The sequence below is a fragment of the Sapajus apella genome, unplaced genomic scaffold (assembly GCF_009761245.1).
Source record: "Sapajus apella isolate SASKATOON/1434 unplaced genomic scaffold, GSC_monkey_1.0 scaffold70, whole genome shotgun sequence".
Taxonomy (NCBI): Eukaryota; Metazoa; Chordata; class Mammalia; order Primates; family Cebidae; genus Sapajus; species Sapajus apella.
This window is the reverse complement of record NW_022437010.1, coordinates 726,928-745,094: the sequence shown is the minus strand read 5'-3', so window position 1 is coordinate 745,094 and position 18,167 is coordinate 726,928. Positions and strand designations below refer to the sequence as shown.

The window sequence follows — 18,167 nt, the reverse complement described above, 5'->3', positions numbered from 1 at the left end:
CCGGGGGGGGGGGGGGGCGGGGGGCGGTGACCTGGCCCTAGAACTCCGCCCTGGTAACAAGACCCAAACCCCCCTTTAAAAAAAAAAAAAAAAAAAAAAAAGTGTGTGTTGGTTGGGTTTAGATGTATTAGAAAAGTTAAAGGAGAAGATGTTAGACTATGAATTTTTTGTCATTGTCTTTTAAAGGAGAAAGTCCCAACAATCATTCGCATAGCCTTAAAACAGCCAGGGTTGAAAATGCAAATGGATTCTGTACCAACAAATAGCAGTGCCTTTTCGGTCAGGCTGTGCTAGGCTGCCAAGATACAGGTGGGCAGCATGTGGCAGGCAATCCTTTGTGATCCTTCTGGGCTATAACAGGATAGGCAAGCAGACTCTTGCACGTTAATCCTGGACATGGGGTGAAGTGTTATACTACAGACATCCAGGACAGCCACCAAGAAACTGATTCTTAGAGAGCCTCCTTTGTTTCACTCCACTAACTAGGAGTTGGAGGGAAACTGAAGCTGTTTATTAGCACTTTTGTCATTTGTCATTTTCCATTTTCTTTGTCCACACTCTTACCTCGTACAAAAAGGCCTCTAGCTTTATATGTATGCAGCATATGGAAAATAGAATAACAGCATTTACTGCCAGTCTGTGGATCATAACCTGATTTCTTCATATAAACTTTACATAGCTATATGGAGTATTAATCATTTATATCGAACAGATTATCCTTACAGAGATTTCTATCTTTTAAAATATTTGACAAAAAATGTATATATTTATGGTATACAACATGTTGTGATGTGAAATATGCATACAGTGTGAAGTGGTGAAATCCAGTTAATTAACACATCCATTACCTCACATTCTTATCATTTTTTGTGTGTGATGCCAACGCTGAACTATAATCACCACGTTGTTGGATATATCTCTTAAACTTATTCTTCCTAACAAAAATTTTGTATCCTTTGAACAAGAGATTTGTATCTTTAATATTTTTAAAATTTTGGTGTAAATACTTCTTAAACTTATCCTTCTATGTTTTATGAAAAATAACTTCAAAAGTATAGTATAAATCAATATCAATTTTCACTATAAAGGCTCAAGAATGAGTGCTGCATGATCCAGAGTCTTTGTTAGAAACAGAAATGAGCTCAGAAACGAGTGATTTTTTTAAACCTCAGACGAGTAGGAGCAGCTTATTGGCTCTCGCCATATGGGTGAGTCACGGACTTTTCAACTTTCCACCCAAAGCTGGAAAGAATTGCTTTCTATAATAATTCCAATAGAAATTTACCCACCTCACTGGAAAGACATTTTACTACTTTGTAAGGTAGTACACTCCATTTTTAAAATGTTTCTTGTTTTTAGAAAGTCCTACTTCATTTTGTGCTAAAAATCTTTCCCCATTCAACTGTTACCCATAAATCCTATTTCCTTCCTCTGGTATTACACAAAACTAGTATTATTTTTCTTCCACACAAGAGCCATTCAGATATTTGATTAGAATTATTAATTCACCCCATGCTTTCACCTTTCCAAGGCAAACAGCCTCAGGAAATTCAACTTCTCCCATTCTGCTCTCCCTCACTCCCTGCCTTTCCCTGCTTTACTATGCTTTACTAAATCCTACTTTCCACAAACATTAACTCATTATCTACTAGATATTAGACCTTAGACACATGCCAATATGAATGACAAGAGCTCCAGACTCTCACCGCCTTCAGCATTCTTTCTAAATTGATTCGTTTGTCAACATTTCTTTCAATAGAGCCCTCAGAAATGAACATTTTCAGAATGTGGTAGAACTATTATCTTTCTTACTCTGAACATCACATTTCTCTTGGTACAATCAATTCCTTTTGCCTGAGCCTTGCTATTTTCTCCAATGCAATTCCTCCGAATGGGTCTAATTTGGACTTTTTGTGGGGGAAAAAACTACACACGTGGGTTCCTCTTCTTTTCCATCAAGCAACTGATGACGATAGAGTTCCTCTGTAACTATGCCTAAGCTGCTTTGGATATAGGCTGTCTTTTCCTCTTTGAAGATTTGATTTCTTGCTTTAGATTTGGATATAGCTTTTTAAGGCCATAATAGATTAAGTCATCCCAGAACACTTTACGCCTCATTTGCTGTGGCTGTGAAGGTAAGCCATTGTTGGACTTACATCTATTTATCTGACTCTTCAGTTTGGCCGCTTGATAGAGATTCTACCATTGACCAGAAGCAGGTGTGGAGAAATAGGCTGATGTGTGGCTGGATGGCTTCCATCCAGAAAAATTGTCTCCATCAGACAAGGATACTGCCTCCACATTGGAAGAATGGTTATGGGCTTTTTTTTACCTATTGATTGGTTTATAAAGAAAATAATTAAATTCTCCCATATTAGTTACCTCACAGCAGCCATGAAGCTTGCTTTTTATGGTATTTTTTTTCATTTTAAACTAATGTATCAAGAAGTTCCTAACTGCCAGTTCAGAGTTGTGCCCTCTATAACTGATTTCTTCATTATAGTAACTACAGATTATAGTAAAAATAGTAATGTATTTATTATACATAGCTAGAATGTGTTTACTAGATACCAGCCATTGTACTGGGCACATTATATCCTATTATCTCACTAGTACTTCCTTTAGTTCTCTCAACTGCTCTATAAAGTAGGTATGTTCATTCCCCCCTTGACAGATCAGGAACGTTAGGCTTGAGAAGTAAAGCAACTTGCCTGATTTCATAAAGCTAGTAAATAAGACTACAGCATCTTCTTGTCACTCATTAATGGGGTGATTATTTTTAATCAATCCTGAATATGGTTCTGGGTGGGGCGTCACTTATGGCTGTGGTTAAAGAGGTAGCATGAGCCTGGGCAACATGGCAAAACTTCATCTCTACAAAAAAAAAAAAAAAAATAGCTGGGAGTGGTGGCACACGCCTGTAGTTCTAGCTATCCAGGAGGCTGAGGCACAACAATCACTTGAACCCGGGAGGCGGAAGTTGTAGTGAGCCAAGATTGCACAGCACTGCACTCCAGCCTGGGCAACAGAGGGAGAGCTCCAAAAAAAAAAAAAAAAAAAAAAAAAGGTAGCCTGGCATTCAGTGTGATTCACTGCAAAGAACAGGAGTTTTACACAGGTTCTAGTCTTGGCTCTGACACTAAGTAGCTGCATAACTTTGGGCCAAAGGTTATCTTTGAACAATATCTTCATTCTCTATAAAATGAGAATAATTATCCTAACTTCACAGTGTGGTTGTGAAGACTCAGTGATCTCATATTTGTAAAACCATCTATGACAGGGCTGTACACAGGGAAGAAGCTGAATAGACAGTCACTGATTCAGTGTTCTGCATTTTCAAATCCCAATGCAGGGGCATACCGTCACACAGCCTCACAACTGGAACTGCATCAGACTTGGATAATCCAAGGGAAGTGACATCGTACAGCAGAAACGTCCCTTATTTAATCAGTGCTTGTCTCAAGAGTGTCTTTTTAAAGAAAAATCAGAAGAAAAAGTACAGTGATATAAAAGAGAGAATAACAAAATTCCAGCTTGGGATTTGCCATTGTTGACCGTTTGGTAGTCAACATAACTATTCTCAAAGGTCAATTCATTTTTGTGGGAAAAGAGAAAAACTGAGGGGACACTGCATGCAGCGGGTTCGAACCCTTTCACAACAGACTTACAAGTAGGAAACAAATATTTATGGTGTGCAATTTGTTTCAGTAAAAAATGCTCTTCTTATTCCTTTATGCTCACCACCCAGCTTGCCTCAGTTTCCCTATCTGTAAAAAGGGAATGGCAGTACCAACTCCCAGGGTTGCTGTGGGGAGGTGGGAATACAGTAAAGGTTCTTATGACAATGCTGGGACACAGTAAGTATTTAATCAATGTAATTGGTTGCAGCTATTGATATTTGGCTATTCTTTCTTTCCACACATGAGAAAATATGCTTATCCCTTTCACTGATGTTAAGAATGACAAATACAAGAAAAAAAAAAAAAAGAATGACAAACATAACCTTCATTAATACAATTTGTCCTTTGGTTCTCTAAAACTGCATGGATGTGGAGTCTGACCTGGTAAGGCCTTTTAGATGCCAATTCAGTCAGCCAAGAAGGAAGGATTAGGGTCTAAGAAAACAACAGAAGGCCCTCCTGGCCTGAAGCCCATCTGTCCTAGATATGCTATTCTTAACAGACCTCTGATCTGGGACTCTAATGCAGATCCCAGATCCAAACTTATTTTTAACTTGGGGAAAAAATTTAAAGGTATGAAAATGTAGAGAATAGTAAAACAGACTGTCCCTTATGAATGTTAAAATTGTGTCATATTGGCTTCAAATCTTTTTAAACTAAACAAACAAACATGTACTGGGTACTGGGAAATAAAACACAACTGATAAAGTTCTCACTCCCTTTGTACATCTCCCCAATCCTGTATCCCCTGCTCCTTCCTCAGATACAACTGCTGTAATAAATTTGATGTCAAGCCTTCCAGTCCATGGTTTTATATACTTACATGCAGATATTCACAAGCAAAAATCGTTTTGTATGTTTTAAGGATTTATGTGCACTATAACATAGTACACTTATCTTTCTGCAGCTTGCTTTGTCATTCAACATTGTTTTTTGAGATCTACTCATGTTGACACAGCAGCTCTGGTTCATTCATTGCAACTGTTGTATAGTATTCCATCTTATGAATATTCCATATTTTCATTAATCCACTTCCTTACCAATGGATATATTAGGTTATGTCCAATTTTCCTGCTATTACCAAAAAATGCTGCTTTATACAAGTCTCCTTATGTTTATTAATGAGAATTTCTTTGGGAATAAATCCCTGTGCAATTGTTACATTGTTTGGGGAATACATTTTTATTTGAAAACTCCCACATTGCTCTAAATATGTATGCAACATGCTACTGTCAGAATTTTTCAATTTTGCCAAGTTCATGAGTCTAACATGGTTTTAATTTGCAATTCCTTATTGCTACTGAAGTTGTGTATGTTTTTAAATATTTATTGGCTATGCAGGTTTCCTCTTCAGTGAAACCATTAACTAACCTTTACCCGTGTCTCTAATGGATTGCTTGTCTTCTGTTTATCGATTTATAAAGGTTATTTGCACATTCCTGGGCTAATCTTTTGTTATATACACTGCAAATAACTTCCCCTCCTCTAAAAAAGAAACAAATCTGTCTATGGTGTCTTCTGTCACCTCAAAATTTTCAAACTCTGATGTGGTCAAATGTCACTTTTTATGGTTTGCATTTAGTCTTGCTTAAGAAATTATTCCTGCCATAACCTCTATTTTCTAACGGTTTCAAAGCTTAATTTTTCTGTAGGTTTTTAAGTGATCGGAATTTATTTTTGCATATTGTTATCAGGTAGAGATCTAATTTTATTTTGTCCCATATGGAAGGCCATTTGTCCCAACATCATTCCTCAAACAGTCCCTTCCACATTCATTTGTAATGCTACTCCTCGCTTACAGCAAGTTCCCATATCTGCACCAGACTTACTCCTTTGGCCTCACTAATCTAGTTATCTATTCCAAACTTTCTGCATCACTACAGCACAACTACAGATGTTTTCCTCTTGTACATATCAATGTACTAAAAGTCAAAGACTTGGGCTGTGGTTTTTAGTTTGCTGCAGACATGTAGAGAAGTTACTTTTTCTGTACTTCAGTTTATCCTATTTTTCCACCTGGCTCCTGCACAAGGTTAAAGTCTTACCTATGAAAGAAATTCAAGGTCATAAGAAAAATTTTTCCACCATATTATTAAATAGCAGAACATATTCTCCTAACGGCTGCCAAAATTAATTTTCATATCTTTTTACACAATTTGGATGTTTCCTATACAAAACAAAGTAGAGGAGACTAGGATAGGGCCTCTATAGGGCCATAAAACTTTAGGTTTAATCCTTAGCTTTTCCTACTCTATGCAGAAAACCATGGACAAATTCTGGAAATTTACTTGCACATGCCACATATTTTCCAATAGAAAAAGGATAATCAAATATTCCTCAAACAATTACAAAATACAGTCACCCTCTGTATACATGAATTCTGCATCAATGGATTCAACCAATCACTTACTAGTTTATGACTTTGAATAAAACAATCTCTCTCACTCCGTTTCTTCAGAGATGGGAAAGTGACTTTACACGTCTGTTCACTTATCAAACAAGTATTCTTTGAGCATCTACTGTATGCAAGTACCTTTCCAGTGCTGAAGTTAGAGTAATAAAGAAGTTCTTGCCCTTATAGCATTGTATTGCAGTAAAGGAGACAGATAATACACAAGTAAACAAAGATAAACAAGCAACTAATAACATATAACCGAGATGACGCTTTGAAAGTGTTCCATAAATGGAAACATACAAACATACGGTATTCTAACTTACTATCATTAGGGATATGGTGGAAAGTTCCTCTGAAGTTGATCACAAATTAGAGGTCTGATTGTTCTCTTTTATTTGAAACAAGCTTGGTAGGGAATCAAGCCATACCAGAGACCCAGAAATTTCATTCCATTGGGTTCCAAGTACTCCTCTATCCTTTTCTTTGACCAGTCCCTTACACAGTAAACTTCACTCCAGCCAGGCTGGTCTGTCAACTGTTCTCAAATATCCACCTATCTTAGCCTCTTCTAACATTCTCCCCTCCTAGATAACATAAAGTCTATTCTCCACTTATTTAGTTTTTACTCATACACCACTTAAGTGTATTAAGTTTAGGCAATTTTCACTGTCTCCAAATCAGCTGAGAAAAAGTTAAAAGAGAAGTGATGTGCATATACGCACTTTTTCCTCATTATTTACAATACAATAAACAAATCCAATGTATTTAGGATTTTTTGATGTATTTAGAATTTTCGTAACTGAAAAAATGAGGATCCAGTGGGTAAGGCAGAGGATGAAAGATATGTTTTTTTAAGGGTAAATTTTTAGGGGTTAAGGCATGAAATTAAGCACTGTTAAGAAGCTCAAGACACGGGCAATTCGATGTAGGTGGTTGGGCACATAGCTAAGGTTTAATCTGATTATGTAGAGCTAAGATTTTCTAAAATTGTATTTCAAATCCATTAAACAATTTTCAAAAAAGTTCAGTTTTATGAGTGTATAGGTGAGAACTATTCTGTAACACATTGCTTTGAAACAAACGTATAGTTAAGATTTTCAAATTTTGCTAATAAAACTCATGTAACCCAAAGAGGAAGAAACAAAAATCAGAGAATAAAACCTTTATCACTTTTTTATCCTTCCCAGAAGAAAAATCCTTAATGTCAAAATTAAAACCCATCATGACAGAAATACGAGAGTTTTTTTTTGAGATGGGGTCTCGCTATGTTGCCCAGGCTGGAGTGCAGCGGCTATTCACAGGCGCAATCCCACTACTGATCAGCACAGAAGTTTTGACCTACTCTGTTTCCAACCTGGGCCTGTTCACCCCTCCTTAGGCAACCTGGTGGTCCCCCTCTCCTGGAAGGTCACCATGTTGATACTGAAATTGGTGCAGACACCTGATCAGCATAGTGTGCTACAGCCCAGAACTCCTGGGCTCAAATGATCCTCCCACCTCAGCCTCCCTAGTGTAGGCATGTGCCACTGTGCCTGGCGAAATACGAGAATTTTAAAAAATGTAAATACATATAGATTAATCAAGATTGTTCTGCTCAGATGTGCTTTAAAAAAAAAAGATTAATCAAAATTGTTTTATAAAAATATTCCAGGCACATAGAAAAAAGTTAGGATTGTAAAGATGAACATGATTAAGTTTCTGTGGGTAATAGCCACCGGTTCCAAGTGTTTCTTCTCAGGGAACCTTCACTATGTGTGAGTACACATATTTTAGTGATGAGAACTGATGTTCAAATGACTAAACAATTAGTAAGAAGTGGAGTAGGGAACTGAATCTAGGAGTGTGTGGTTAAGGAGGGATTTTTTTCAGAAGTTGGTAATATGAAAAGTGGAAAGAAGTGACATATTAGTTTGGCCCTTTATAACCTCCCTATCCAGGCTCTCCCAATCCCATATATTATGGAAACAAGATTTTCCTAAATGTTTTCATCATCTGACTCCCCATTTCAAAAGCCTAATTGTTCTCTATTACCTACAAAATCTAAGAAACTTCTTAGCTTCCAATTCAAGACTCTTCAAAATTTGACTTCTCTCTCCTAGCATAAATCCCATTATCCTGTTGGTCCACAGATTTCACACATTTAAAAAGCACTTATTGCTGGGTGTGGTGGCTCACGCCTGTAATCCCAGCAGTTTGGGAGGCTGAGGTAGGTGGATCACCTGAGGTCTGGAGTTTGAGACCAGCCTGGCCAGCATGGTGAAACCCTGTCTCTACTAAAAATACAAAAATTAGCTGGGCATGGTGGCGGGCACCCGTGGTCCCAGCTACTAGGGAGGCTGAGGCAGAAGAATCGCTTGAACTCAGGAGGCAGATGTTGCAGTGAGCCAAGACTGTGCTACTGCACTCCAGCCTGGGCAACAGAGACTAAAAAATAAATAAATAAATAAATAAATGCATTTATTAGGTCTGGATGCGGTGGCTCATGCCTGTAATCCCACAACTTTGGGAGGCTGAGGTGGGTGTTGATCACTTGAGGTCAGGAGTTTGACCAGCCTGGACAACATGCGAAACCCCGACCCTACCATAAATTAGCCAGCTGTGGTGGTGCACACCTGTAATTCCAGCTACTCTGGAGGCTGAGGCAAGAGAATCACTTGAATCTGGGAGGTGGAGGTTGCAGTGAGCTGAAATCACACCACTGCACTCCAGCCTGGGCAATGGAGCGAGATTCCATCTCAAAAATAAAATTAAATTAAAAGCACTTATTGAGCACCTAATTTGTGCTAGCCTTGGGAGAACCAGCCTTGCCCATAAATTGCTCATAGCATAGTGTTATGTAAATATATTTGTGTTACTACTTTCTGGGGCTTTCACCCAGTTATTTCTCCTAAATGGACTCTTCTGTTCTATCCTATAATCCTTTCTTCCCACATACCAAAATCCAACCCCTTCATAAAACATACACTAAACATTTTTGCCAGAAATTGTTCCCATTCACTTGGATCCCTGGAGCATAAGATTTCAAATTGGTGTGTACCTGGTTCTTGGTATACAGATTCCTAGGCCCCTCCTCAGAGATTCTCATTCTGTAGGCATGTGTACTTAAACCTATCTGACAGATTCCTAGGTCCATGCTCTTTCTATCCATCCTTTCACACAATCGGTTTCATCATTTTCTTCTCTCACCGAATTGAATGCTGAGCACAGTGGTGTCACACAGACACAGTCTTGATCTCAGCTTATTAATCCTTATGATGTTGGCTCTTTAGTTCCCAGCCACCTCTTGGACTTGAACAGATTTGTGACATGATAAAGAATAAGTTACCAATGCTGTAGGGTCTAGACTTTTTTGTCATAATACTACTAGTCACATTATTAGACTAAGTCTTTCTATTGGATGGAATGGCACATGGACACAGAGGCACATTTACTGGACTGGGTGATCCGAACACTCACTGCTGACTTGTGAAGTATGCTTGCACTGGAAGAGACAAAGGAATCTCTTTTTGTACTACAGATTTTGTGAAGCAGGGGCTGTCTTTTATATTTAAATTGATAGTGCCTACACACTGCCTCTAATTGAGTGGTACTGAGCACGTGCTGAATGAACAATGAGTGTATCTAATGAAAAAAATGACTGAGGCAATGTATTTGCATGTCTCCTTGAGAGCAATTTTAAAGAATACATATTCAATGTAGGAAGCTTATTTATTTCCTTCAAAAGGAGAACAAATGCAAAATATTCCAAAGTTTGCACTAAGGACTTTAAGACTGTTACATGTTCTATCTTCTATCTTCTATGAAGCAAGTATTCATGAGATTAGTGTTAAGAAATGTATTAAAATAGGGTGTTTCTGCTTACTTTTAAAATTGTAAACAGAAAATGATTTATGAGATGGTAAACCTAATTTACAAAAGGAACATGGTAGCATTTTAGTAGCTGCGGCAGGACTTAAACGGGGTTGATGTCATAACCCTATTTTTTAACAGAGAAACAAGGCTTCCAAAATATTGTGAAACTAGCATGGTTGCTTTGTATTTATGAGTTTGATGCAGACTTCAGGCAGTAAATCTCAAAATGACTTGTGATGTGTGCCATTTTTTTAAGGAGTCTGAACACAAAAAAGGCCAAAGGAAAGGGGCCATTGTCTTCCCTACAAAGGAATTACAATTTCCCAGCCTCTGCAGATGGAGATGTGAAATAGCCCCACATGTACAATTCTGACTGTGTTGCCCCCGAGGAAAGCACAGCCAACTGATTTTTCTGACATCCCAAAGCACCCTCTTAAGCATAAATTCACCACTGACATTAGAACAGTCATGAAATCTACATTTCCCAAAGTCAAGGAAGCCACAGATCCAAGAGAATGTCTTCCCTGTAACAATTTCAAGAAAGCTTCTAGAATGGGAGCAGAAAGAATCAAGGTATTGGCTTCCTCTTTGTCCCAGCATGCCTTGGAGAACACTCTGCATAGACTTTCCAGAGGCAAAATAGAACAACAGTTGTTAAAAACTGAATTTTCAGGAAAATTGAAAATAGCCTAATTTTACTTTTGCTTTATGGACATATTCGGTTTTCTTCTTTAAAGGCATGAGCTAATTCTTAATCTAACTCCTCAGCATAATGTTCAATACATTTTTCAACCCTGCCAAAGAAAAAAAAAGGGTCCTCCACATTGTTATAATGTCTGTTAAACTCCAAGATCAGATTAACCAAATTCTGCTTAGTCATATGAAAAATTCAACATATTTAAATCTTTAAAGTATTGGAAATAAAACCAAATAGTAAACACTCATATAGGAAATCAAAATTTTTGTGTAAAGCTACTGTTGTTCTGATTCATGTTTGAATACTACACTCATTTGACTAAAAAAAAAAAGTGATGACCTTACTTTTCTCGAAAATTAATACTACAAGGGAGCACTGTACCAGCCACACGCTCGGTACTGCTCAATTATAGGCACTGAGCCCTCAAGTCACTCAGGCCAGTCAATGTTCTTCCATGTCTGTGTACCATTTTATCCAATGGGAAGCTTTGTTCCCCTATTATATTAGAACATGGATGTTGCTCGCAATCACCTCCATTTCAAATAATACTTTGCATGTTCCATTTTCTGTATATGTAAAATGAAACTTAAGATTTCATATATTTAAGTGTATATATGCAATATACGTATATATCCCTATCTATCCATCCATCCATCCATCCATCCATCCATCCCTGTAATCTACGGGAAAGAAACTACATGGGGAATCACACTGATTTTTGCATTGTCATCTATAATAATAGGGGAAAGTACTAATGCCTTCCTCAAAGGGTAAGACTATATGAAATAGCAGAAGAGGTGGTTATTTTGGAATGAGACGATTTAGACCTGGCTTTGCTACCTCTAGTATGTGACCTTGGGCAAATTATTTATCTCCTTTGAAACTGTGAAGTAGGTGTATTGTTACAGGACTTGGCTCTCACAAAAGTTTTTTTGTGAGGCTTTAGAAAGTGTTAATTTGTATTAAAATGCATTGAAAAACATTCAGCTGATTAATATAAAATAGTATCATTATACAATACTGACAGTGCATTTAAGTTATGCTAGGTAAAGGCTACATATATGTAAAGTAAAAATTATTCAGTAAATCCATATACCATAGCTTTGTTTATATTAAGATAATCATTTTTAATTTCAGCAAGAATTTAATGCTATATAGATTTATGTAAATAAGAACATAACCCATAAATTATGAAATATAATTATAGAAATACATATGCATTTTAATTTCATTTAAAACTTATGATGAAATATGGATTTCATTATTTATAAATGGTATAACCTGGCCCTTGCCACAAACAGGACTATGAAGTGTGAATACAGTTGTAGGAATACAATATTATCATTTACTAAAAGGTTATACAAGCCGATGTGTATTGATGAAGCAGCTATACTACTGAAACATGCCCAAACTGAATTGTGATAATTTTAAATGCATCAAGAGAGATTAATGATTAAATGGTTTCAATTGCTATGTAAATTAGCAAACTGCTAGGTTATAAGTGCTGTGGGAAAAAAAGCAGTGTAAGAGGATCCGGTGTGGTACATATCCAGCTGTGTGTGTGAATATAAGGCAGGTTCCAGTTTTAGTAGAGTGATTAGGGTAGGTCTAGTCATGAAAGTATTGGCAGACAGACACACAGCTCTTGGAGCAGCCAGCGGGTCAGCGGGGGGCGAGGGGGACAGATCTACACAGCCAAAGGACAGCCAATGTAAAAATGCTGAGGCCCCATTTGATTCTAACAAAACAATCTCACGACAGAGATAATACCCCATTTAGCAGGTGTGTAAACAGTGTCTCAAAGCAACTTAAGCAAGGGAATAGAGCTAGGAAATAATAAAGCCACAGCGAGAACCCAGGTTTCTTGACTCTTTGTCCAGTGCCTTTCTTTTGTTTTGTCCCTCTGTTCACCAGGCACAGAGGAAGGTGCCCTGTTTCTTAGAAAGCACTGTGTAAACATCAGGGATGAATCTGGAAACCATCATTCTCAGCAAACTGACACAAGAAGAGAAAACCAAACACCACATGTTCTCACTCATAGGAGGGTGTTGAACAAGGAGAACACGTGGGCATAGGGAGGGGAACATCACACACTGGGGCAGGTTAGGGGGTTGGGGAGGCTAAGGGAGGGACAGCGAGGGGGCAGGGAAGCTGGGGAGGAAAAACAGTGGGAGAAATGCCTGATGTAGCCGACGGGGGACAGAGACTGCAAACCACCATGGCATGTGTGAACCTATGCAACAACCCTGCGGGATGAGCACATGTAGCCCAGAGCTTAAAGTACAATTAAAAAAAAAATCAAGTTTCACTGCTTTGGGGTGGTGATTGTGATTATTATTAATCAGTTCCATGATATTTCTTTGTATTTTTTAATTTATGCATCATAGTTGTACATATTCCCAGGGTACATGTGACGTTTTGGTACATGTATACAATGTAATGATCGAGTTAGGGTAACCAGAATATCTATCGCTTCAAACATTTATCTTTTCTTATGTTAGGAACATTACAATTCTCATCTATTTTGAAATATAAATTGTTAACTATAATTACTGTACTACAGACTACTAGAATCTATTTCTTCTGATATTTCCTGAAAGGCATATAAAGCTCAAAGAATGGTTTCATCTTCCCTTCCCATAGCTTATTTTTCTCCTTCATTTGTGCTTCTCCTCTTGAATAAATCATTTTAATGTCAGACTATCAGTTAAACTAATTATACTTCTCTGGATATTTGACAAAGGAAAAGTATTAAGGGTAGGAATAACCTATAAAATAGGTTCATTTCTGACAGTATAAAGGGATGAGGAAAGAGTGCGGAGCCCAGGGACTCGGAGACAGCATGTGTGTACCTAAGCAACAATCCTGCAAGATCTGCACAGGTACTCCAGAACATAAAGTATAATAAGAAAAAAAAAAAAAAAAAAGGAAATCTGTAGATAAGGCAAAAATGTTGGAAACCGGGCTCAAGGGGTGGGGGAAAGAGATTTTAAAACATTTTCAAATATATAGTAGGAAGAATGAAGTCAGAGTGAAGAAAAAAATATGTTCAAATAAAAATATGAGAATATTAGACAACAAACAGCATACAAGAAAAAAGAGAATACGAATCCGATTTCAGACACAGTAGACCGAAGAGCTGGTGGAATTACTAACAGCAAAAGGGAACAGAGTAGAGAGTCTGAAAGATGAGTAGCTTTCTTTTTGTAATGCTGGGTTTAAGGTGGCAGTGAGGTTCTCACTAGCGGAAAGGGTCTAAGAGCTTTAAGAGGCAAACTTGGAAGCTGTGGGCAATCTAGAGCTGTTTGTCCAATACAGTAGCCTCTAACCAGAGGCAGCCACTGAGCAACTGAAATATGGGTACCCTGAACTGAGATGGGCTCTAAGCATCAAATACACACTAGATTTTGAAGATTTTCTATGGGAAAAAAAAGAATTTAAAATCTTTTTTTCTCTGCATTGATTACATGATGAAATATATGCAGGGACTGGGTTAAATAACATTATTAAAACTAATTTCACTTGTCTCTGTACTTTTTAAATGTGATTTGTAGAAAACTAAAAACTACATATGTGGTTTATGTTGTGTTTCTATTGGACAGCAATATTAGTTATATATTAAGATCACAAAAGGGATAGAGACATTATTCTGAAGTATCTCAACTAAACATAGATATGGAAGAAAAAAGGACACACATTATCATAATAGTTAATATTTACTGAGCACCCCAAGCACTATGCTAGACACATAAAGGGCACCATCTTATTTGTTCCTCCCAAAAACCTTATTAAACACTATCTTTTATAGAATAAAATACTGAGGCCCAAGGTCACACAGTTAAATGTTGGTGTTAGGATTCAAGTCCATGATGACCCCAGATCTCAAGTTCTAAACAGTCACATAAATTTCAGAACAAGTATGCTCTCTAACTATTAAATGGTTAGATTTTAAATGTCATATTTAAATTAAGTATTTATTAGGCTGGTTCACTGTCAAAGTCAGTTATGTCCCAATTCCATTAAGAAGAAAAGCTACAAACGTGTGGATTTGTAACTTTAGAATTACAATGAGCTACTGATGCTGGCATATTTTCACCATATCCAGCCATTAAAGACGTTTCCGGTGCAACCTCTTTCCTTTTATCAATGTTTATTCCCAGAAATGCAAACCCGTCAAGTTAGATGGTACATATCCAACTGTCCAACAGAGACGATCATCCACCTAATCCTAAATAGCAGGGCCCTGTGTTCTGAACATAACTAGATAGATAATACAGACCTACTTGACAAATTTTCAACATTCTCTTTTGGAGCACGAAAGTACCTGGACCTCTCAAAGTGACTAAAACGTTTTGAAGGAAGCTAAACTAAATGGAACCTTTGTTGAAGAACCAAAAATTAAGCTTACTCAACTGGATCCTTTAAAAATGGATTTTGTACTCCTTGAAAATGCTTACTTGCGAAGAACAGAAAGAAAAAAAGCCTGGATACTTTGAATCCTAGGAATCTTAACAGTAAAATCTCCTACAAATATAAATCGAAGTCAATAAAGTATCTTTCATTTACCTTTGGTTGGTTCATTGGTATTAATTTCAAAGACAAACTTTCTTTCCTTTTTACATTTAATTTCTACTACCTATCTGGGAAAGATGGTAACCACAGAACTGCTGAACTTGTATAGTCAGCTCTAATTACATCTTTTTCAAAAACTTACTCATGTAAATTTTATTAAACAATTTATTTACAATTAATACATTTCCCTAGACTAATTCTTTTCAAACCACTGCCATAAATCCACATTATAGAAATAGAAAAACAAAAGGAAATTTGAAAAAAAAAATTTGGAATAAGACTAACTAGCAGAGATATCTTACAAGACAGCTCATACTGGACATGTATTCAAAAGAGTGTCTCTCTGAACTGACCCACTAATTTACGTATAAATTAAACCCCCTAACCTTCCTCCTCCCTGGCCCACTTTTTTTTTTTTTTTTTTAATAAAATAGTATGATTTCAGTTGGGCATAGTGGCTCATGACTTGTAATCCCAGCACTTGGGAAGCCAAGGTGGGTGTTGATCACTTGAGGTCAGGAGTTCGACCAGCCTGGACAACATGTGAAACCCTGTCTCTACCAAAAATACACAAGTTGGCCTGGTGTGGTGGTACACGCCTGTAATCCCAGCTACTCGGGAGGCTGAGGCATGAGAATCACTAAAGCCCAGGAGGCGGAGGTTGCAGTGAGCCGAGATTGCACCACTGCACTCTAGCCTGGGAGAAGGAGTGAGACCCTGCCACAAAAAAGAAAAAAAAAAAAAAAAGTAATACAATTTGGATTTTGGTATTTAAAAAAAAAATTCCTCTGAAGACCCAAAGTTTCTGAGAAATACTTATCGAAACAGGAAGCATCACACTTGTGCAGGATAAAGCTTTCAAGAGCTTGCCCTTGATTTTAGCTCTTTTAGGTTAAACATTCCCATGACTTTTCTATTCAGCTAATAAGTGAACTTACTCCCTTACTCACTACAATTCCTTCCTACACGTTGGGACAAAGCTTCAGAGCCCAAAGAGAGAGCCAATTGGCCCTAAAAATGCCTTGTCCACTCTGATGCCAAGGTGCCAAGAGCATGAAGCGACAGACCAGGCATAAGAGACAGCCGCCTAAGCTTTTGTCATTGAAGGCTGCCAAAATCGGGTCCCTCCTCTCGGGGAGTATCTCCCTCCTCCCAAATTCACTTGAGGCTCTCATCATTACAACTGTCAGCTGAAAAATGTTTGCAGTTGCTTTCCACTTGTGCATTAGCATAAGGCAGCTTGCTTTATTGGGTTAATTCAAGAGAGTTATCAAGTACTTACTGTGCGGCTGTAGGCACTAGAAAGACAGTAAAGAACAAAATGATAAAAATCTGTCTTCCTGAAACTTACATTCTGGTAGAGGAGACTTTCAAGAAAAAAGCTAAACAAACAAAATATGCAGTACACTAAATAATACAGGCTCAAGAGAAGACAAAATGAAGCAGGCAAGGGGAATATACACTGTGGTGGGCGGGGTAGGAAAGGTTGGAATTTTAAGATTAAGTGGTCACACATAATCAGGCAGACAGTATGTGCCTAAAGGAGTAGCCAGGGCAAAATCAGATGGAGTGGGTAAGAGAAAGGAGGTTAGCATATTTTAATAAGCCCTGAAGTGGAGAGGAAACCCTATGGGAAGGGGGAGAGGCAAAAATTGAATATAGACCCCTGAAGACAAACGCGGATTTCACATTTTGCCTCAAGACCGGTCCTTTGAGGACAGCACAACAGATGTTCTCCCTTTGTAGCCAAAGAACCAGGCTCTGCTAAAACTCTCAGGCAGTTCATCGGACCGGGGGAACACACCGCCCCCCACCCCCAACACACACACAGCGTAATGCCGAGAGCAAGCGGTATTAATCCAGAGTGGAGGACTGGCCTGGGAAACCGGGCACAGGGAGGAGTTGTCGTAAAGAACACACCAGAAGCCCCTCCAAGCCCAGACACTGATAAAACCCAGCCCCCTCCCAAGCCAATGTGTAAACCCAGGACGCACCAACGAGCACACAGACACACCCCCGGGGTGCAGGGAGGAGAGGGGCGGGAGCTTAACCGTTAGGGTCCGAACCCCAGGACTCCAGAGGCAGGGTGGGTGCCGCGCGCGGGAAACGCCGTTTTCCGCTCCAGGCGTCGGCGGGCGGTGGCGAGAGCAGGTTCCGGGGGCCGAAGGGTGGGCTGCGGGCAGGAATGGCCGCCGCGAAGGAGGGGCGGCTTCCTCGGGCATCCCGGGCGCCAGCCCCGTGCATGCAACAGGGGGCTGAGCGCGAGCGACTACCTCGAGGTCCTGGGGCGGGACCGGGGAGCAGGAACCTGGACAAAGTTCCCGAGACCAGCGGGCCTCGGGCCGACCCGCGCGCCCCCGGCCCAAACACTCAGCTCCCGCTCCCCAGGCCCGCGCGGACCCGGCCCCTCCGAGGGTAGCGGGTTCCAGCGGCGAACCCGCAGCGCCCGCGCAGCCACCAGCTCGGCCCTTTCCCGCCCGGTGCGTGGGTCCAGGAAAGAAAGAAAGCGCGGCGGTAGCGGCGCGCGGTCCCACTCACCATGATCCGCAGCGGCTGTGGCGCGGCAACTCGGGCGGGCGGCGATGCGCTGTCCAGGGTAGCCGGGTCGCTCTGCCCCGCGCTGTCGCGGCGCCCGCGCCGGTTACCCTCACCCACGCCCACGCCCGGCACGCGCACGCCCGCCCGCGCCTCCCCGCCCCCTCGGGCTCGCGCCGCCGCCGTGCCGCGCACGGATCCTCGGGGCCGTTTCGTCCCCGCCCCCTCGCCCACAGGAGCCTCGTGGGCAGCCGCGCCTGTAGGGCGCTCGGGGGAGGGGCGCAGGGCTAGCGAGGCGGCGCCCTCCTCTCCTGCGGCCCCGCGCGCCCCCTCCTGGGCGACCGGCCTCGCTCTCGCGGCCGCGGCGCCCCCTGGCGGCCGGGAGGTGATTTGCAGGCCCAGCCGGCGCCGGTTGCGCGTGGCGGCTCAACGTTCG

At 40.0% G+C, this 18,167-nt stretch overlaps 1 protein-coding gene across 2 annotated transcripts in view; it reads right to left on the bottom strand.

Moving 5' to 3' along the window:
- The window catches only part of ELOVL2 (ELOVL fatty acid elongase 2), a 71,004-nt gene extending 53,105 nt beyond the window's left edge, over nt 1–17,899 (bottom strand). Inside the window, exon 1 of one of the 2 annotated variants that reach the window (XM_032249948.1) lies at nt 17,735–17,899. In XM_032249948.1, coding sequence (XP_032105839.1) covers nt 17,735–17,737 — 3 coding nt within the window. In that variant the 5' untranslated portion in view covers nt 17,738–17,899. The other variant, XM_032249947.1, reaches the window with a different exon arrangement.
- Nucleotides 17,900–18,167: the final 268 nt, after the last annotated feature.